The sequence below is a fragment of the Atractosteus spatula genome, chromosome 7 (assembly GCF_055471065.1).
Source record: "Atractosteus spatula isolate fAtrSpa1 chromosome 7, fAtrSpa1.hap1, whole genome shotgun sequence".
In the NCBI taxonomy this organism is placed as follows: Eukaryota; Metazoa; Chordata; class Actinopteri; order Semionotiformes; family Lepisosteidae; genus Atractosteus; species Atractosteus spatula.
Genome location: NC_142712.1, coordinates 16,555,127 through 16,577,483, shown reverse-complemented (window position 1 = coordinate 16,577,483; position 22,357 = coordinate 16,555,127). Strand labels below are relative to the sequence as shown.

At 38.3% G+C, this 22,357-nt stretch overlaps 1 protein-coding gene across 2 annotated transcripts; it reads left to right on the top strand.

Moving 5' to 3' along the window:
* Positions 1-966: 966 nt before the first annotated feature.
* On the top strand, positions 967-22,101 carry sparta (spartin a). Of its 2 annotated transcripts, none has more exons than XM_088922166.1 (8): positions 967-1,238; positions 2,308-3,116; positions 6,972-7,169; positions 12,258-12,390; positions 14,461-14,655; positions 16,980-17,138; positions 17,303-17,393; positions 20,571-22,101. In XM_088922166.1, exons 2-8 carry the CDS (start codon positions 2,310-2,312, stop codon positions 20,758-20,760), a joined length of 1,773 nt encoding a protein of 590 aa, XP_088778292.1. In that variant the 5' UTR covers positions 967-1,238; positions 2,308-2,309; the 3' UTR covers positions 20,761-22,101. The 2 variants fall into 2 exon arrangements, with proteins under 2 accessions (XP_088778292.1, XP_088778293.1); XM_088922167.1 differs by having other exon boundaries at positions 18,240-22,101.
* Positions 22,102-22,357: the final 256 nt, after the last annotated feature.

Sequence of the window (22,357 nt, the reverse complement as noted above, 5' to 3'; positions counted from 1 at the left end):
GAGTTTTTCCCCACTTATTGCATCCAGCTGACCTATGACTGTCTGCCATGGTCTATCAAGCTTTCAATAATGTGGCTGTACTGCACCTGTAGGTACAATCCATGCTAATGGTGGTGGTTTGCATGGATGGGTTGTGCTAAAACTGTAAGGATTATTCCACCCTGTGTTGAAATAATGCTCTAAGTGTTTGAGTTGGTTACTGCAGCTTTATGCTTGGTGAATTCAGACCTATGTGCCTGTTTCTGGAAGAAAACATGGAATCAATCTGGTCAGATTAACTTGACAATTTTGGCACTCTGGGATCTTGAGATGCCTAGAAAGACCTCTCTTTATATAACTTCCTTCTTCCCCCCCCCCCCCCACTCTACAGAGTAGCATACTTGCAAAGTGAGTCTTATTGCAAGGATTTTGGGGACAGTCAGATCTTCAATAACTAGGTACTGGTGTAATAGTCTTGGTGCTATTAGAATGTCAATTTACTACTCAAAATATATTAAATATACTTGGATTATAGTCCTGGACTAAACAGTTCAATGTGTAAATTCTAGTTGTAGTGCTAAAATGCTATTGCACTAAATAAAAATATGACTACTGTGAATTTTATCAAATAACCTGCTCTTATGCACTTTGAATATTGGAGAGCTCTTCTGAAGTATACAGTGCTTTTCTGATTTTTTTTAAAGTCCTGATGTATGGGTTCGTTTTAAAAAATAACGGAACTTGTCGAGTTTTTTTGTGTGCTTTTCAAACGAGGTTGAAACGAGTTTAAGATTCTTAAAGTGTGGTGTTTTCGTCTTTGAAAGTTGATTCGGAGGATTCCTGGGTTCAACCAACTAAAGGAAAGGTTGCCATCTAGCGTTTCCACCAGGTAGCGCTCGTAGTTGAGAAGGTGTTTGTCCTTCTGTGTCTGCCGTAGCCAGTGGAACTTTCTCGGACAGGTGATGCGGGCGGGCATATGACCCGTCTGTAGATAATCACTTTAGACGTAATCAGGATTGGATTATATACGACTGCAAGCTCGAATAAACCTGTATGGTAAACTGTTTAAGATTATATTGGGTTTCTTGAAACCGAAGAAATAAAGGGGGTTTCAGTTTTCGTTACAATATGTTACACATCATGTAACTATTTTTCTCTATAATTTCTTGCTACCTCTGTTAAAGGCTTTTTAAGAGGTTACGGTGCTAATATTTCGAGAAGATTTTGGATCCGCCAGACAAAGCTACAGTACTAAACAGGTAAGATGTATTAGCCTATACGTAGCTAAAGATGTTCTTTTCTAAACTTTAGTGATAGTTTAGGTGAGATTTAGTTGGTTCCCACAATTACATGGTTAGTATAGAGTTAACTGATTAAACAAATACAGTTAAAATGTGTATTAAAAGATGAACCTCGTGTAGACCTGGTTTAAAGGTTTACTTTTTTGAAAGGAGCAGGCGATACGATTAATGACTTTTTAATACAACATTGCCTTTTTATTTTAAACATGTTTAAAACTAAGACGTCACCCAGCAACATACCTGGTTGTTAACGTATGTTTTTTTTAGTCACTAGATTAAAATCCTGTGTTCCCTACAATCCGAAAAGCCCCTGATTTTGTTTTTGAAAGATGAATGTGTTTAAAACATGTGAAACTGTCACGGGGTGTTTCTGGAGCGACTGCATACTTTTAATGACGTCTGTGAGATCCACCGTTAACCTGTACAAGTGGCCGTTTGACAGCATTGCTTCGATGGAGATTTAAAATATGTTTGCAATGCATTGTTTTAGTTACTTGGAAATTGTCATTCTATTTAAATGTGAAATTTAAAAACCCTGAGATATGTCCTCCGGGAGCTGTCTTGGATCGGCTCCAGTAACTACAGCAGTAGCGGTTCACGCCTTAAAAATACTTAGATTTTCCAAAGGATAAAACCGAGATTCTCTATTGAAACTGTGAAGACGCTATCTGCTCCTTTAACATTAGGCATAGCCCACTTTTGTTGTAAACAGTCTCTGTCTTGCCTGAAGCAATAATGTGTTTCACCCGGATCTTCAGTAGAGGAAATAAGGCTCACTCTCGTACCATAGGAGGCTCTTGAATATATAAAAAACATGCTCACTGTGTGATACTGGTGACCTTTTTTGATTAAATATTCTCTAAAATGTGAGAAGTAGTAAAAACTAAATACCTTTTTTTTAATGGGTTGGAAATAAATTATAGAAATCTAATGCACTGGAAATCTAATCACCTTCAGGAGTCCCTGAAATGCCACATTTTTCTTAGTGTGTGCACGCCCATTACTCTGCGTTTCTGCTTGTTAACAGGCATGGAGAAGGTGGAAGCAGAGGAGCAGAACGATGCCAGAGTGCAGATCATCAAAGAGGACTACCAGAAGGCCTTCGAGTTCATCAACAGGGGGCTGACGGAGGATGAGGCAGGCCACAAGGCAGAGGCCCTGATGCTCTACAGGCAGGGGCAGCAGCTGCTGCTCAGGGGGCTCAGCGTCCCCTCTCGGGGGCCTGAGTGCACAGGATCTAGGTGGGAATCTGCCAGGCAGATGCAGCAGAAGATGCAGGAGACGCTGACCAACATCACGACCCGCCTGGTGGCACTGGAGCCCGACGGAGCTGGGACAAGCCCGGGTCCCGCCAATGGGGACCAGGGGTCTGGGAGCTGCGATGGTTTGTACCCAAAATTGCCTTCAAAGGAAAGACCAGACAGGCCCCCTCCCCCAAAGGTCTTGTTCCCAGAGGGTCAGCCTCCCGGGGCTGTAGGCGGGGTGCCTGTGCCTGGAACTGCCCCCACGTGTCAGGGAGTCTCTGGGGAGCTGCCCCCCGCCTACTCTCCGCAGGCTGCCGATGGCCACCTCACCATCTCGTACGGGACGGATGCCGGGGAGCTCTCCCTGGTCGGAGAGAACTTCTACAGCTCGCTGCCCACGCAGCCGCCGTCCCTCCAGAGCCTGGGGGAGGATGGCGAGGAGCTGCTCTTCATCCAGCAGGGGGTGCAGATCTTCTTCGTGACGCCGGAGGGCCAGGTGAGCGCCCCATCCTACCCTGGCTACCTGCGCATCGTCAAGTTCACCGGCGACCACTCCCAGGCGGCACCCCAGCGGCCTCCCGCTTTCCTGCAGGTGAGGGATCTTTAAAATCCCACATCTTTGTGGGGGTGAAAAAAGAGCACCGGCATGCCCTTTCTTTCAGTGATCACCCTATGGCGGTTTGCTAAAAAAAGAGCGTTTCTCGGCACAAGAAGCATTCTCCACCCGCTGACATTTTAAAAAACGCTTTGGGATTTGAAAGATTAATTGCGTTTGAGTGCTGCTCCTGGCAAATCATTTCTCTGCCGAAGCTAAAAAGGTAAAAACCGTTAACTCATGAAGTTACAGGGGCAGATTAAAGGAATGTCAGTTGGTGAAAATGACATCAAAGCTGGAGAGAAGGTATGAATGTTAATCAGCAGCCTTTATTTATGTGCAAGTAAGTCCCCTTTCTTGAGACAAAGTGTAAGATTGAGAATCTTTTCAATGGTACCTTGGCAGGAAAGGTAACTTTTTATTCAGAGAATGGAAGCTTCCGTCCTTTTAAGAAAATTGGTCTTCTGCTAACCTGAAAAACAGGTTTCATATGGTGCCCCGTAACATGGTTTTCCAGGTGCTGTTTCTGACAGCTGACATTTAAGATTTGTTTTCTTATTCCTGTCCTATTAGATTGAAATAGCTGGTAACAGGATAAAATTAGTCACAGTAGAACAAAACTATCGGCACTATTCAGATTCAAGCAAGCGATGCGGCTTACACAATGAGTATTTGGTGACATTTGTGAATAACACGGTATATTTTGAATATTTTTATGATTTGTAATGCGAACTGTGGTAAAAACCTACTTTTGGCGATGAGCAAGTGTTACTACCCACTTGGCCTACCTTGCAGTATTTTAAACTTAAATTTAAAACTTTTTAAACTTGCAGTATTTTAAAACCCTTTTTCTTTTAATTTTATTAAATTAATTTAGTTTGCAGTTTTACAAATATTAGATGGTTATGATTTATTGAGGACATTTAGCAGCCTGCTAACACTTACAGTAGGAAGAAAAATTAAAACTTTCAGGCTTGAAGAGAAAAAGGCATCTGATATTAAAAATGTAGTTCTATTAAAAAAAGAATAAGTACAGTTCTTTTGCAGCATTAAACAGTCAGAAGGAAATAATCATCAGCATGCAAGCAATAAGCAGACATAATTGATTGTTTCCTGCAAAACAGGATCAACACACAGAAGTAGGTCAAGAGTCAAAAAACTTATTATAGCTTATGCCCAAACGGGGATATTGCAAGAAGGTAAAAATGATGTTTTCATAAAGTAAATGTGCTTAAATCACATTTGAGAAGAGAGAGAATTTCCTCTAACAGAACCTGAAATCAGGAAAGTGGCTATCAATATGAGATTTGATCTATGCCACATAAGCAGTACATTGACCTGGGTACACTGAGGTCTGTTGGCAGGATGGTGCAGCACAACAGAGCTCTGATTACAAGGTAGAAGTCGACGATTCAAGAGAGGACTCGCTGAGGTGCATGAAGCTGTTAAAAGAAAGAAAAAAAATCCCCTAAGTAATTCTTACTGTAGCTCACACAGGTGTTTTGTACATGAAAGTTCAGAAGGACATACAGAGGCTCCAGACTTTCATTCATTCCTGAACAGTCAGTGGGCAGTTGTGGTATTTTATCTAGGTTCAGCTTCAGACATGTTTTATGAGGGTGATTAAGTTTTATTAGTTAATATATAATTTTATCAAAGAATATGGTTGTTCTTATATTGTATATATTTTAACTTTTAATTTCAACTTAACCAGTTACATTTCGTGGTAATTGCTGGCAAAACTGGATCAGACTTTTACTTGTTACCCTCTTAAAGTAGTTAGCCCTATCAAAATTAGACTGTTGTTTATTTTCAGTGGTTAGCTCATTGGTACTATATCTGATATTACCCAAAATCCTAGACTTTAGCACATTGTCTTTGATTACTTAAAAAATCAAAAAGGTCCATAAATTTTATTTTCATGTGATTTCTTTATTAAATTTAGCTTTATCTATGTAAAATGCAAACCCATAAATTGTCCGTTTAAAGTCCTTTTAATTGACTATCTGCATCAGTTAAAGCAGGTGACTTCAATTCCTGCAGTCACAGGGATGACCTCACTGTAATTATATAATACATCTTGATTACACTGGTCCTAGCGACACTGTAAGAAACTGCTGGGTAATTTTAGTCAACGGCAGAGATCAGCTGATTTAGTTCTGTCGCATTAAATGTGGCTCCGCATTCCAGCCTTTTCAGATCACTTGCATATTATGAAGCTGCATGTCATGTGCAAACACACAATTCCTTCCACATTTGTAAAGCAAAAACAATTTGTAAAAAGAGACCATTTTGAAAATACTTCCAGGGGTTTGCCTTAATTTGTTCAGAACGTCATGGTGCAGTGTATCATATGAAACGAGCTGTTTCTGATAACTAACAACGGAGAATTGTATTCTAGCTGTCTTTGTGGGACAATTCAGGTGTTGGAACTATTTTCAGCAAGTTTTCTAAAAGAAATGTGAGAGCCATTTTTATGGTCACAGACAATGCTCCATCAGAGCCAAGAGAAAGGCACATTTGTTGTGACAGGAAAATGCAATTGAACTGTCCAGAGAAGGACCTTTTAATTGAATCAGTATCCAAAATCGCCCATGCACAAATAGTATAGTAATAATGATTATGATACTCAGTGTAGATTTTTTTTCCACCCAATTTATCTAATCACCAACGGTGGTAGATGGGGTAGATATTTGTCTTATTGCTATTAATCTGTTTAAGTATGTAAGGCCACCCAAAACAACAATCACTGCTGTTTATACTGATACATTAACACATCAACCCAAAGAGATCATGCATAAAACAGAATACACATTGTAATTAGAACTTGACCATGAATCAGACATTTTACCTTTAACACAGATGTTAGTGTGTACAAAGTCTGTTTTCAGCACAATTTGGAAATGTGGTATTTCCTTTCTGAGGCAATGAAGATTTTTTAGTCCCACAATCTTTGCCTCAGTTACAAGTCAGTGCTCTCTGTGTGAGAGAGCTACAGTCTATCTGCCAAACTGAAAAGGTAAACAAAGGAACAATATGAAGAAGCAATGTTCCAAACTAGTGCACACATGCATCTATTTATAGAATTTTCAGTGCATTTGCAAGTAACACTGGAAAGCAAGAAGACTAACATAGAAGTGAACATTTGTAGAAAAAAAATCTTAAAGTTTCATAAAAAATTCAATCTTTGTCAACTCAAGATGGTAGTTTTATGTTGCTCAGATGTTGAGTTTTTCTCATTAAAGAATTTCAATTCTTTAATGGATTTCTGAGAATAAAGAGTGTTTCTCCATGTTTCTCCTTGCTATGCATCCCCTTGCTTTTTAAGTATGTTGTTGAATTGAGATTTTTTTTCTTTTCTCTTCATGTCATCTTGGACTCTTGATAAAGACATTTAATGCAAGTCCCACAAAGTTGAGTAACTGTAACTGAGTGATACACTGTGGAGTGAGATCACTGTTTCTTATTTCTGACCATTGTACTTATCTTATTTTCTGTAACTTGGCAATTCTCAACACATACCCATCACATTTCTAATTATCTCCACATACTGTATATCCTTCATAGTCTAAAACTCTCCAATAATTTATGTTTGGCTGAATGTTCTTCCACCAACTAGAACAGCACAGAGGTCTTAACAATTTACAAATATAAAACTTGAATATACTTAATTAATTAATATTACAGAAGGACAGAACAAGGTCTTCTAGGGGTCAAAATGTTAACATTTGGGTTTGTTCCCAGGCAGTTGTGTGGTATTCATTTTCTGTGTATATCAAGCTCTTAAGCTAGGTCAAGCTCTTCGATGTTTATCATGCAGTCTAAAATTACCTGTTTGTCTTTACCTGGCAGGTCTGCGACTGGCTGTACCCCTTAATGTCGACGGACTCTCCTGTTCTGCTGTGTAACACAGGGGTGTACATGTTCCCTGATATGATGGCTCAGATTCCAGGATCCTATGTGGGAGTGGTGCTGTCCTCAGAACTGCCTGAGGCAGACAGAGACCTCTTCCAGGACCTGATGTCTCAGATGACTGACTTAAGAGTTCAGGTGAGTCGTAACCGTCATATTTTAGGAGCTCACTTCAGATGTTCCTTGGGAATTGTTCCTCTGATTAAGTATTAATAATACCCATTTACGTATATTGTGTCATTAGTTTTGATATGTTAATGAAACATATACTGTATACAGTATGTGATATTTGTTTACCATACTGCAGGTCTGGGCCGTAGAGCATGAGACTCATAATTTCAGGGTAGTGGGTCTGTGGCCCACGTTGGGCGCCAGGTCCTCCATGTTGGAGGTTAAGAGAGATAAGATAAGATCACTTTATTAGCCATATACAATTTCTTGCATTAGGAATTTTTCTTTTCACATACCCCAGCTTGCTCTCCATGGGACACAGAGACACAGACAGGGAGAGAAGCTTGGGGTCAGAGTACAGGGTCAGCCATTGTACAGCGCCCCTAGAGCAGTTGGGGTTAAGGGCCTTGCTCAGGGGCCCAAGGGAGTAGGATTCCTCTGCTGGCCGTGGGATTTGAACCTGCAACCTTCCACCACAGGCGCAGATCCTTAGCCACAGAGCCACTGCTCCACCGCTTGTGTTGGGCACAAGGCTAACAACCCTGTCCCGTAAAAAACAAATGTTACGGTAACAGCAACAGGATGTTGCTGCCCCTATGTGCCAGAAGCCATAAACGGGCAAACATCCATCCATCCATCCATCCATTCATCCATACTGCAGGTCAGGTTTATTATAAAAAATAGTGCTAGTACTTTTACCAAACTCCACTCTTGTGGATAAACTTTTTCTTGGTTCATTAATTTTGAAGGTTAAAGGTTTTTTTTTAATTCTACAGGGTTTGTAGCACAGAATTGTAGCCTTTTTTTTAACTCTTGCAGTTATTAATATAAACAGCTGTCATATGTGAATTACATTGGGTGTAAGTTGATAAATCATACAGTCAGTTGTTCAAGCAAAAAGCTGAAAACATCTTAGGGATCAGACCGAGGAAAAACTTTCCTGCAGTGGGTTGTGTTTCGCATCTAACACGCTGTCCCCAACACGGGCTAGTATAACAGATTTGAATATGAATGTAGTCACGCTGTGTTCAACAGGAAGTACGCTTTAGGAATGCATCCTATTACCATAGCATTGCACAAAGCATAACCTGGCTAAAATGTTGATGCATTTGAATAATAAGTGTAAATAATAATAAAGTGTAAGGCTGTCCTACTGGAGGTTTTAAGAGAGCAGTGCCTTTATTTTCACTTTTGGTGGCAGGCTTTCATTCTTGAAGTTCAGTTCAGGTTTTGCCTTCACTTTAAAATTAAATTTAACAAAAAAATAGATCAGCCTGTACTTTACCAGTATTTTAAAATGGTCATGTAACCAATATTATTTTACTTTTACAAGACTAATATTCTACATAAAAAGGCTTTTTTTCTCACTTTTAATTTGGGATTATTATTTAAAGAATGTGCTGCATGTAAGGATATGGCTTATTTGCACTTGATTAACCAGCATTTGTGTATCTTTTTAGCTTTCAGGTGTATTTGAAAATTTAAGAGGCTTGCATAAAAAGGTACTGAAATAAACACTGTAAAACCTCTGAATTTTAAGCCTTTCACCAATTGGATTTCCAATCTTAAAGGCAATTAAATCTATTTTTTTAAATATCAGAACCTAAATATTGAAACTAAAATAACTGCAAACTTATAATCTGCATTGAGAATGTTAGGTAAAATTGTATTGCTAATGTATTGGACCACATTTTTGGACCTTTTTATTGCTACTGTCATTTATGAAGGTGTTCACATTCTGAACACACAAGTGAGGTTATGGGTATATCACTGCCATTAAAGAGCTTCACATATATCAAGCATGCCTAAATTTTTTTTATAATGATATATAGGTACAGGATCATATAAAACAATAAAATACCAGGGCTATATTATGTAAGTATCAGTAATTATGTTAGTTACATAATGTTATTATGTAAATAACATTAAATACAGAATAAAATGTGCAAATCATTGAATAAGAAGTAATACTTTATTTTTTTACATCACTGCACATGTTGTCAAGATTTGTTATTCTGTTTCTTAATAAGGTTTAGATTTTTGTCAATGAACTTATGCAACATTTCTTTCTGTTTTTTGCACTTCCAGTTTCTACATAATAAATAGCATATTGCTTACCACAGTCGTACCACAGTTACCCATCAGAGCTTCAGCAGGGCACTGAGATTTTTGGCACACAATCACTATGTGGTAAATAGCAGTCACATAACTTGTCCGTCTTGGGTTTGCAGGGCTGCATCAGGAAAATTACAATTTCTTTTGAAGTTAATAATATTCTTTTCCCTACGCCTATATTGTAAGATGCGTTTTGTTAGAATCCTGTCACATAGCTCTATATAAAAACAAATCGTAATACATTAGTGTAGTATTCACATACATATTATAGTGTAAAAACAACTATTTTTGAATTACACCATTCAGCTTGAATATTCTCAAACATGTTTGAATTTTGAACAACTGGATTTGAGATCCCAAATGTCTTTCCACACGAAACCCTTGAGTTTCCTACTTGAAATGCTTGAGATGTCAGATGGTGTTTACAGTGACTAATACCTACTGCTGTAGGCTGAGAAAGTACATTGTAAAAGCACTGTTCACTGCTGTAGTACTGTATGCAAGGATTGACAACTGTGGTGATTACCAATTATTCTGTGGAATTTTCAAAGGTATTCAAATTATGAAAAAATCCAAAATGAAAGAGACCTTTTTAAATACACTAGCCCTTTCTAGTGAATACTACACTACTCTTACACTGCAGTATATTATGCACATTTGTTTCACAGTAGTCTTTTAATGTATTAAATGTGTCTAATATGAATATGCCAAACATTTTTAATTTAATATTAATTCAATAGAAAATGCTTTTGCAATGTCTGGGGCACATCACCAAATAGGAGTCCATTTTTGATGCAGTACAGCAGCTGGTTTGCTTCTATACTTTGGCACACTTAATCTGCGAAATGCCTTCATCGGCATACTTCAAGATTAGACTATCTAGAGAGTAAAGATAATCATTTTGTAATGCTCTTATTGAGCAAGAATACAGCTGCTTGTTTAGCCTCTGAAATGAAATTTGTTGGAAATACATATATAATGATGCTCATATAGCTATGGAGATGAATATACAGTTTAGCCATCCAGATGAAGTACACTTGTGAGTTACTAGAAGATATTTGATTGCAAATGAAGAAATGAACAGTCTGTGTGTGGAAATTAATCAACACAAAGGCACTGGTAAGAATAAAAATGCCTTGAGTATTAGAATTATTAGCCGATACTAAGGACACAAAGAATTCATGTCTTTAAATAATGTTACTTTTATGTATTTTGCATAAGGAAATAAATTAAAATTGTTCTTTAATGTAAAAGAACAGTGGAATACATACATCTCTATATGAATCATGTACTTCTCATCACTGGTTAAAACCTTTCCCAATTAGTCAAGAACTTTTTTTTTCCCCCATGGACTTTTCTTCATTGGATTAATCTGTTAAAATTTACAGTCTCTGTATATTGGGTGCCTTGTCCATGAACTCAATTTACAAAACTAATTCTCTCAAAGTGCTAACCCAAAAGCCTGCATTATTTGCATTAGTTTAGTATGCAAGCTCTGTTTGGTTCAACATTAAAATCTGAAATGTTCAGAAAAGTATTAGGTTTTTAGTTTTCCCTGCAGAAGGCAATGGCAGATGGAGAGCATTTGTTGGCACTTTCTCTTGACCAAGAGAACAACTGGGCATTGTACCATATAAGACAAGGAGCACTTTGTCAAAGAAGCTGTTTACAACATTTACAAACTCTGAAGTTGTGTTGGGGGATATTGCCCTAGGTCACATGAACGTAGCATTATAAATGTTACTGAAATTTCAAGTCCAAGTGAAAAGCTCTGAAGTCTCTTATCATAATGACCCCTTTAAAGGCATGTTTTGGTTTTGTTTCCTTTCCTGCTGATTAGATAGCTGTGGCTTTGCTTGCAGTCACTTTTTTAGCTGGCAGTAGTCACAAGAACGATCAAGCCAAACCGGGAGTATCCAATTTCCTGTTTAATATGTGGTACTATAGTTGCATAAACATTCCTGAGATGCATAATTCATCTTCTCAACGTTTATCTGGTGCAATATTATAGCATGATTAGAATGCAACAACATTGAGAAAACAACATTTTCAGAAACGTGTTCTAAAAATGCAGTTTGTTTTGGAAAGTATTTTGCAGCTGTTGGTGTGCACATGTGGTTTGCAAGCAAATATTGGCACCTTTTATTCAGAGAAAGACCACATGTTTCCCCCCAGCAACACTTGGTGCTTTTCAACTAGTGTGAGAAGGGATGAGCACGCACTGTACAAGGTGGCCCAGCCTATTGCACACACGCAGAAATACACAAAAGCAGTCCCTTCCTTTTTACATCACAAAAGCGGGAAACGGGAAACACAGTGGGTGCACGGGGTGCAATCAAATGGAAAGATGAAAAATCTGTGCAAATATGCACATAATCTGTGCACTTGGATTCGCTAATAATTTGTTACCTTTACCCAGTTATGCACTCACTGAATTTTTAACATCTGTGAATCAGTGCTCCACTCCAAGACACTGTGGAGCCAGCTGCTTTAAAAGGTGAACAGTTATGTTGTGTCTGGCCTTACTCATTCTCTTGTCTGCTATACACAAATTGTAGCTGCGAGCTGGCAGTTTCAAATGAGGTGCGAATAAAAGAATGTACATTTGATTTTTTTAAAACACCTTCAGAATTTTAGGTGTTTAGCAATCGACAATGCCAAATTACTTGAGACTGAAAGAGTAAAATAAGTGACGAAATCAGTTTAAACCCAATTGGAACTGTGTGCAGACACAATTTATGGAAATACCATGTGCTTGTGGTATTTGTTGAAGTTGAACTTCAAATAAAGACTGCCAGTAAGTAAATGAGCTGGGACCATAATGGTCCTTTTCTAGAGGAAAAAAAAAATCTAAAGGTCAGTCAGCTAATTGTCATTTTAAAGTAAAATTAATCATTGTTTAACTTTTTAATATTGGTTTAACCTCCAACTGCCTTGAAGGCCCAGGAAGAACCAGCAGACAGTATCAACCTGAGCCAGAAGGTGCCCATCGTCCCACTAGAGGGAGAGGCAGCGGAGAAAGAGAAGTCCCTGCCTGACTGGAGTGAGAAAGTTGCCCACGGTATCCTGTCCGGTAAGGCTTGCTGCTGTACTGTGCTACTGTTGTTTAAGACAGGGTAGACTTGAACAGTGTCTGGCTCCACACTTTCTTCTCTCAAGTTATGCTTCTCATAAACCCCACTTTTTCACACCAGCCCGTTATATTCCTACTATGTGCCTAATGTTGTCGTTTTACATGTTGCAAATACATGGAGTAAAAAATGACTGTGTTCGTTATCTTCCTACCTGTGCATTTTATCATGTTGCTGTGCATTTCATTTACTTTTGGCTAAGCAAAATCTCATCAAGTATAATTTTAGAAGATGTTGTCCAGGTGTAGAAGCATTTACAGTTCAAAGCTTCCACCTGTGTGTGAACAGCGGTTGCCCACTTTTGTATCTTTAAATGTAATCCTAGGGCAAGTTACCTTCGGAAGGCAAGGCGTTTTAGGGGAGAATCAGATTGTGATAATGGCATTTTGAACTCAAAAGAAGTGCATTTTGCAAATCAAATTTTGGGTATAGAAAGTCACCACCCCCTTTCAAAATGTGTACCTTTTGTTGTATGACACTCTGAAAATAAAAACAAATTAAATTAGGCTGTTCCATTTTTATTTACACACAGTAACCCACATTAGCCAAGTGAAAATAAAATTCTAAGACATTATGAAAATGAATTAATATTACAACAGTAAAATACCTTATTTGGATAAGTGAACACCCCCTTTACAATTGTATTTGTAAACTTGCTCAGATATAACCAATCACCTTACAGATCACACAACAAACTAACTGGCTCCCAACTGTGATCAACTGTGGTGATTTTGATTTAGTTCAGAATAAAAGCAGCTGTGTCTAGAGGATTCCATTGCTTGGAAGTGTATTTCAAAGCGAAGAATTCACTATGGGCAGAAAGGTGCTTTCAAAAGAACTTCGAGATAAAGTTGTGAAAAGGCACAAGTCAGGAGATGGGTATAAAAAGATTTCAAAGGCTTTAAGTATCCCATGGAGCACAGTCATGACCGTCATTAAGGAGTGGAAGGCGTATGGCACCACCCAGACCTTGCCTAGAACAGGCCGTCCCTCCAAACTGGATGACCGAGCAAGAAAGAGACCGATGGCAACTTTGAAGGAGCTATAGGCCTTTATTGGCAAAGACTGGTCATTGTGTGCATGTGACAACAATATCACAAGCGCTCCGCAAATCTGGCCTGTATGGGACGGTGGCAAGAAAAAAGCCACTCCTTAAAAAAAGCCACATCAAGTCTCATTTATGTTTTGCTATAAAGCACCTTTAAGATTCTGTGACCAAGTGGCAAAAAGTGCTGTGGTCAGATGACGCCAAAATTGAACTCTTTGGCCGGAATGCAAAACAGTACATCTTACCATCCAAAGAACACCATTCCTACAGTAAAGCACGGTGGTGGCAGCATCCTGTTGTGGGGGTGTTTCTCTTCAGCTGGGACTGGGGCACTTGTCAGGATTGAAGGGAAGATGGATGGTGCAAAATACAGGCAAATTCTTGAAGAAACCCTGCAGCCCTCAGCCAGGAAGTTGAAAATGGGAAGATGGTTCACCTTTCAACGACAATGACCCATAGCACACCGCCAAAGCAATCGTACACTGGCTGAAGGACAGGAAGGTGAATGTCCTTGAGTGACCTAGTCAGAGCCCCGACCTAAATCCCATCGAAAATCTTTGGAATGACTTGAGGAGGACAGTCCATCAACAGTCACCATGCAGTTTGACTGAGCTTGAACACTTCTGTAAGGAGAAAGGGCAAATATTCCTCCCTCTAGGTGTGCAAAGTTGTTAGAGATGTATCTGAACAGACTCAAGGCTGTAATTCAAGCAAAATGTGCTTCCACCAAGTATTAGCTCAGGGGGGTTATCCAACCCAATTATTCTACTTTTTTTCCAGATATTTTGCTTTCTTTTTTCACTTGGATGTTGCAAGTTACAATTTGTAAATAAAACTGGAAAAAGTCTGATTTTATTTGTCTTCTTTTTGGGCTTTAGGGCAACAAAAGGTGAACATTTTGAAAGGGGGTGGTGACTTTCTATACCCACTGTATATACTGTGACCAAGGCCTTTTTCTGCATAGGAGCGTCCTGGCTCAGCTGGGGCCTTGTCAAAGGGGCAGAGTACACAGGAAAGGCCATTCACAAAGGAGCCTCCAAACTGAGAGAACACATAAACCCAGAGGACAAGCCGACCCAGGTCAGCCCTACTGTGGCTAAGGGGCTGCATGTTGCCAAGCAGGCAACCGGTGGAGCAGTCAAAGTCAGCCAGTTTCTGGGTAAGACTTGTTTTCTGATGGGTATAATGATAAAATAATGATTACAATTCCTGGTAGGACTTGGTATGATCACAAGCTGGTTTAGTTTATGTCCCCATGTCAACAGTGAACAAGGAAGCTTGAATATTTAACAGATTTTAGATTTTAGAGTCGGGCTTTGTGTACTGTAATGCTGCCGTGGATGTTGTGTTTAATTGTAACTGTCAATTGGTGGCACTTATGACCGGTTTTCATTTCCTTTTTTTTAGACATTCCACATTGAGGAAGGTATACTGTAGGCCACAGTGCATACAGTGCTGCTTGAAAGTATGTGAACCTTCATCTTTCATGTCTTAGAAAAATTATCTTAAAAACATATTTTATCTGAGCTCTAATATTTAATGAAGATAACCTGCATAACAGACATATATATAGGAACAAGTAATAGGTTTATTCCATGCTGAAAAAAAGAAGAAAGAAAACACAACGTTTCAACACAAACGTTGCATTTTCTTTCTTTCTTCTTCAGGCTCCATGGCTGAAACGTTGCGTTTTCTTTCTTTCTTCTTCAGGCTCCACGGCCGAAACGTTGCGTTTTCTTTCTTCTTTTTTTCAGCATGGAATAAACCTATTACTTTTTCCTTTGCAGCCTACGCATCCTGACACAGCTACCCACCTGAACATATATATATAGTTTCATTATTTATTAAATAAACCATGTTTTAATTCAATTAGTGGTGGCACATCCTTTAGCTGCTGTGACAGCAACTAGACATGTTCTGAAGTTACTAATCAGTCTGTTACATCTGCTTTGGGGAATTTTTGACCATTCTTCCTTACAAAACTGCTTTAACTACTCTAGGTTTGTTGGCTGGAGCAGCCCGCTTCAGGTCTTGCCACAACATTTCTATTGGTGAGATCTGAACTTTTACTTGGCCATTCAAAAACAAAACTTCTTCCGCTTAATCCATTCTTTGGTAGATTTGCTGGAAGGTTTTGTGTGATTGTCATGCTGAAGGACCCTTTTTTGGCTCAACATCAGCTCATGCACAGAGGGTCTGCTGTTCTCCTCCAGAATATTTTGGTATGACTCTGAAATTGAGTTGTCCAGGTCCATGGGCAGAAAAGCAGCTCCAAACCATGACACTCCCCCCACCATGCTTGACAATGGGGATATGGTTATTTTGGTGGTAGGTTTTCACCAAACATGGCATTTTTTGTTGTCAAAAATATCAAAATCATACTCAATTTCAGACTTATACATCCATTCTTGCAGAACATTCTTCTGAAAATCTACAAGATCATCCAGATGTCAAATTGTTGAGGTATGAACAAGGACATCAGTTGCAACAGGAGAGGCCTGGAGATCTTTGGATGTGGTCCTAGGGTTCTTTTGGATATCCTGTGTGAGTTTTCTTGTTGCTCTGTGGAATAATTTTAAAGGACATCCACATCTAGGTATGGCCACTATAGTCTTGGATTTTTTCCATTGGTACACTGTCTTGCAGTAGACTGAATTCCAGAACATTTTGCTATGGTTTTATAAACTGCTAAGTACTTACAACACTCTTCCTGAGGTCATATGAGGTCTCTATAGATTGGGGCACTGTGTATTACACTAACCTGTATGGGTAAGACCAAATTGATTTGGTTTCTTACCTTTAAATAGTACAGGGACTCCCAAACTTTGTCCTGGCGATTGGCTCTTTGATTGGTTATCCTGGTACCCAATTCATTTAGCACCTGGTTATACTTACCTCATTGAATGATCTAATGAACTTTGTGGTTCACTTAACTTTCCATATGCACTAGTTCTTATTCATCTATTTCTTTTTTCTATTACATGAATCAGTTCCTCTAAACAAAACATAATTTGTGGATATAAACCCTTTCCTTTAAAAAAGTAAGGACTAGTTTAGATTAAACAAGAATTTCATAGTAAAAATGTTACATTTAAAGAGTAGGGGTTCACAAACCTTCAAGCAGCACTGTATGTGCTCACTTTTGTCATTTTTGACATGAAAAAAATGAAAACCTTTTTTGAATGGCAGTCATTTGTTTTTTGACTTTGAACATTATAGGATCTAGGCATCCAAACTCAGCTGAAATGGATTCTCGTTTGTTATTTCTGAGTTGAGTAAGCAGAGAAGTGAGGCATTAGGAAGATGATGCAGCTGCACTTTTTGCATGTTATAATTTAAGAGTTTTTAATTGAAAATCACATTTAAATGCTGAGTTCAGAAACGAACTGTTTAACAGTGGTTAACTTTCACAAGTTTGAGGGAGCTGAGATGACAGCACAGGCACAGTGGTTTGTCTGCTTCATGCCGTTTTCTGTGCTTAAGTGGACGGAGTCTGTACTCTGGCCAGCTGTGTGGGCAAGGAGCTGGCACCTCATGTGAAGAAACATGGCAGCAAGCTGATCCCCGAGTCCTTGAAGAAAGACAAAGAGGGCAAGTCCAACATAGACGGGGCTATGGTGGTGGCAGCCAGTGGAATACAAGGTAGGCCTTAAGGGTATGGCTTAAATAAGAGACTTGGTCTTTTTCACTCACAGAAACTGGAAGATTCTTACAGGGCAGTTCTTATTTCATTGCATACCTTGATACAGAGGGTGTATTGGCAGCCTTTAATTTTGGTTTCCTTTTATGCTGAATTCCTACTGTAGGATTTGCAACAGTGTGGACTGGCTTAGAAGTAGCAGCAAAGGATATAGCCAAAAATGTGGCATCGGAGACCGTGCACACTGTGAAACACAAGTAAGTGGCACTTGGGTACTTTGTCATGCAGAGCTGGTGAATTCATTTTCAGTGTATTATAGCCATTTCTCACCTAACATCCTGTGTTAAGATTGATGCTAAAGATATAAACCTACATATACTAATATAGCACTGAATACATACAAATTAAAGGGTGTAAAAATAGTAAAATTTCATTAATTTGGCTTTATAGGATCTGAAAGTTTGGGTAGTATTTCTTGTATATGATCCATATACTTTTCTTATGCATAATGCAAAGACCATTACGTTTTTTTTATGCTCTGGTCACTTTCCAATTCAGCAACCTCTGAAAATGTTGTCATTACTCGATATTTAACCACCAGTCTGAAACAATTTTTGATTCAGTACTCTTAAAGAAAAAACAATTCACACTGTGAAAACAAAAATAAATATTGACTAAATATTAAGCCCATCAAGTTCTGAAGATTGATTGATATATACTGCATATGTTGGTATCGACTACTCCATTTGGTGTATGCATTTTTTCTGTACTTTCCAGACACTGCACTGCTGGTACACTTTTCTAATTATATGAGGTCACATCCTGTTTGTGGAGTATCAGAGTACAATAAGATTAATCTACTTATTATAGGTATATATAGGTACCCGTTACTGATGAAGATGAACTTATGACAATCTTGGCCTTTTTGCTATATTTTGTATGTGGGGTAGGGTTGTGCACAACCTTTAAGTGCACTTTTATTGGTTTTGTTCTTCAAATAAAAAAAAAAGTCAGCACTTCTAAGCACACTGAATTGAGTTCTGTTTCACAGACTGCATTATAAAGTCACTGTTGTAAATTTTGCTTCTTCTTTCTTATTACAGATACAGGGGTCTACAAAGCAACTTGTCCATGTAGATGCATTTGCATTGTCAAAAACTAAAAATAAAAATTAATTACCTCCTAGTAACTGTCACCTGCATGCCTTCTTAATTTCAGACTTGCATGACTTGCATTAAGAAATTTAATACTACTTTGAAAAATGACTTGCTTTATGTGAATTTGATGCAAATTCAAGCATGTCCCATAATGAACAAATCAGATATGTATCCTACAGTAATTATGAACTCTGTTCTAAATCTAATACTGTAAATAGTTCAAATGTTTATTTCATAAATACCGATTTTGTTTTACAGCATAATGAGCATCATATTCAATTAATTTTAAAATGATTTAATCTATTGCTGGGGTTAATCTAAAGACTGAATGTATCATGCAAGAAATGCATATGAGAAAACGTTTGTGAACCCTTAGGGATTATATGGATTTCTGCATGAATGGTTCCTAAAATGTGATCTGAACTTCATCTAAGTCATAATAATAAATAAATCTTTATTGAACAAATGGTTTAAACAAACAAGGTCATTGATGGAAAAAGTATGTGAACCCTTATATTTAGTAACTAGTGGAACCTCCTTTATTGGCAATAGCCTCAACCAAATGCTTTCCGTTGCTGCTGATCAGACCTGCGCAGAGGTTAGAGGTATTTTGACCCAATCCTGTATACAAAACTGTTTCAGTTCATGTATATTTTTGGGATGTCTTACTTGAACGGCCTGCTTCAAATCACACCACAGCAATTCAAAGGGATTGAGGTCGGGACTCTGACTTGGCCATTTAAAATACAGAATTTCTTCAGCCACTCCTTTGTTGATTTACTCCTATGGTTTGGATCATTGTCATGTTGCATGACCCAACTCCTTTTGAGTTTTAGATCACAGATAGACGCCCTGACATTCTGCTGTAGAATTTCCTGATACTACTTGGAATTGATTGGTTTTGGTGTTGGTATGCAGTGTTTTGTTTTCTCCGAACTTAACGCTGTGTACATTTACCAAAAAGTTAAACTTTTGTCTCATCTGTTCACAGAACATTGTTCCAGTAGTGCTATGGAACATCCAGGTGGTCTTTAGCAAACTTGAGACAGGCAGCAATGTTTTTTTTTTGGAGAGCAGTGGTAACCTCCCATGAACACCACTCTTGTTCTGTTTTTTTCTTATGGTAGACTCACGAACAGACGTTATCAAGTGCAAGAGATGCCTGCTGATCCTTAGCTGTCACCCTAGGGTTCTTTGTCACCTGTTTGAGGATTGTACGGCGTGTTCTTGCACCGATCTTTGTAGGATGCCCACTCCTAGGAAGAGTAGCAACAAATTTCTTCAATTTGTAAGCTATCTGCCTGACCGTGGACTGATGGAGGCCCAAGTCTTTAGAAATACAATTGTAACCCTTTCCAGTCTTATGAGCTTTAACAGCTCTTTTTCTGAGGTCCTCCGAAATCTCTTTTGATCAGGCCATATTGCACTTCAACAGAATTCTGTTGTGAAGAGCAGGTAACCAAAATTGTGTGATTTCTGATATGGCAGGGCAGGTCAAACCCACACCTGAACTGATTGGAATACCTGACTCCAATTACCCTCTTCTCAAGATGTCATTATCCCAGAGGTTCACATACGTTTTCCATCAATGACCTTGATTATTTAAACCATTTAGATCAATTAAGATATGGCAATGTAAAATGTTCTGTGTTGTTTGATAAAAAATACTTAATGTCTTTATTTATTATTATGATTTAAATGAAGATCAGATCACATTTAAGGAGCCATTCATGCAGAAATCCAAATAATTCCAAAGGGTTCACAAACTTTTTCTCACAACTGTATGTACTGCAAGTGTAAAAGTGCTGCTGAGAAATTAGCGTTTCAGTTTCTCGCAGTCGTTGCATTTGCTAGTATTTGTAAATGTTCTGTACCAGAAGGAACCCTTAACCTTTTGGGGATCATGCAGATTTTTAAAAGATATATTACTATTTAATTGCAAAATATATGTACTGAATTGTAGCCATTTTGCGATTCTTTGAATCACATTTAGGTTTGTGTTCTCCTTACAACTGTATGACAGAGGAGTTGTCTGTTTTGTGCAAAAACAGGAGTTCTGGTGAAGGTGAAAATTGCATTTTAACCATGTCAAAACCTGCATGTTGCATTCTTCCTGGGGACGGTGAAAGCCAATTCAGCTGACGTGTTCCATCTCCATCGGCCTTAGCTGTCCATCTTAGTAACGGACTTTGGCATGTGGCTGCTTTTATTCCCCCTCGCTGCTTGCTCTTCCTCTTTCTCACCTTCACACAGTGTCCCTGATTATTGTTGATTAAGGTACGGCGCAGCTGCTGGCCAGGCCACAGACCACGCCGTGAACTCTGCCATCAACATGGGAGTCACCGCGTTCAACATAGACAATCTGGGCATCAAGGCAGTGGTGAAGAAAACGGGCAAGGAAACTGCCCACGCCATCCTGGAGGACTACAAGATTAAGGAAAAACAGGACAAGAAGGAGGAGAAGTAACAGCCCTCAGACCCCTGCTTTCTGTCCCTTAGAGCCTTAATATTTATCAAAGTATTTAAATTCTTAATTTATATTCAAGAAGCAAACAAATGACGAACTATAAGCTGAAGGTTTACAATATATGAAATTAAAGAGGTAGCACTTTAAGACAACTTGTCACACTGTAAAAAAGCAAGATGACAAACCTGTGGTAAAGGTGGGGTTGCACTGTCACAGCCTTATTAAAGTTATATACAATGGTCTAGTTTGGACTAGGCTTCAAACCAGAATTATACTCCTCTGTTCTCTCCCCTAGCTACCAGCACATATTCTATAGACTTACATTTGTGGTTTATGTTTCAAAACTATTGTAAATTGTTTTCATAAACGTAGTTGACTTAAGCCACCAAATAATAAGAAAATCGAAGTTGGAAAAATATACTCTGTTGTGTAACAGGTGGCTAATCCAATTCTTCAACTAGTTTACATGAAGAATACAAATCAAAGTTTAGTCAAAATGCTACCTTTTTGATGGTGACATAAGCGAGAGCTCTACTGTAGTTGTTAATGAATATGTTTGCTTTGATAAGTGACTTTGCGTTTCTTCATTAACATGGTATTTTTAGATTGTTCTAATAGTTTAGCTTTAAAATTGCAAATATCTATTTTTGTTTGCCAAGAACAAGGAAAAACTCTGGTCTGACTATTACAACCACCTCATGCCATGTGATACTTAAGACCATTCCACAATAATGCCTTTTAAGAGTGTTCTAAAAAGTGGCTTTTTAATGGCATTGTGAAACTATATGCACTGTGCAAAGCATTAACCATGAAAGAGGGTAAAGAATACACCGACCAATGAACAAAATTAATATTAAAAAAGCACTGCATTTTGAATTTTTACTACCAAAAATATTATATATTTAGGGAACAAACAATACCATTACATGTATTTAGAGACATTGGACATGCTGTGTTTTCTGGTTTATATATTCAGCTGAGGAGGGCTGTTTTCAAAGCCTAAAGGTTTAGGAGCTCACTGCCACATTTCGCAGCTGCTATTCTTTCCAGACGAGACTGGGCCTGTAAAGGAAAGATGTTTAATTCAGCAATTGTTTTTAACTATTTTTACACTGTACCAAAGATGGCTAACTTGGTAGATTGGCAAACATGCTATTTTTCACATTTTTTGGTTGCCACTGATTGTTATAATACAGTCAACCACTAAGCTCATTCAGAATCACTGGACAATTCTTATTTGTCTTTGTAAAATGGGACTACTCACTCGTCTATAAAGAAGTCTATGTAAAGATCTACTGTCACTTCTTTTTCATAAGAAGTAATAAATAGCAATGAATTATATTCCCTGTGCGTGACTGGTCTGTCTCTGTGCTTTTATTATTAATGTTCATTTGCAAATAGACCATGCACCCCCTCATAGAGCTTTGCTAAATCGCATCTGTCCTATGGTCAACATTGTGGCAAGTCAAAACTAAATTAATCTTAAATTCAATTAGGACTAAGGTTGTAATTCACTGGTACCAGTACATGCTGCCACTGAATCTACCTGATTCAGTCATCTGGTAATTGATCTATACTGTAGAAACCTAAAGAAAAG

What these genes read in the sequence shown, in the direction of transcription:
- sparta (XM_088922166.1), top strand. Translation starts at nt 2,310, where the DNA reads ATGGAGAAGGTGGAAGCAGAGGAGCAGAACGATGCCAGAGTGCAGATC. An exon ending in GGCCTCCCGCTTTCCTGCAG is followed by an intron (nt 3,117 to 6,971) that starts GTGAGGGATCTT and finishes TTTACCTGGCAG; the next exon opens with GTCTGCGACTGGCTGTACCC. An exon ending in TGACTGACTTAAGAGTTCAG is followed by an intron (nt 7,170 to 12,257) that starts GTGAGTCGTAAC and finishes ACTGCCTTGAAG; the next exon opens with GCCCAGGAAGAACCAGCAGA.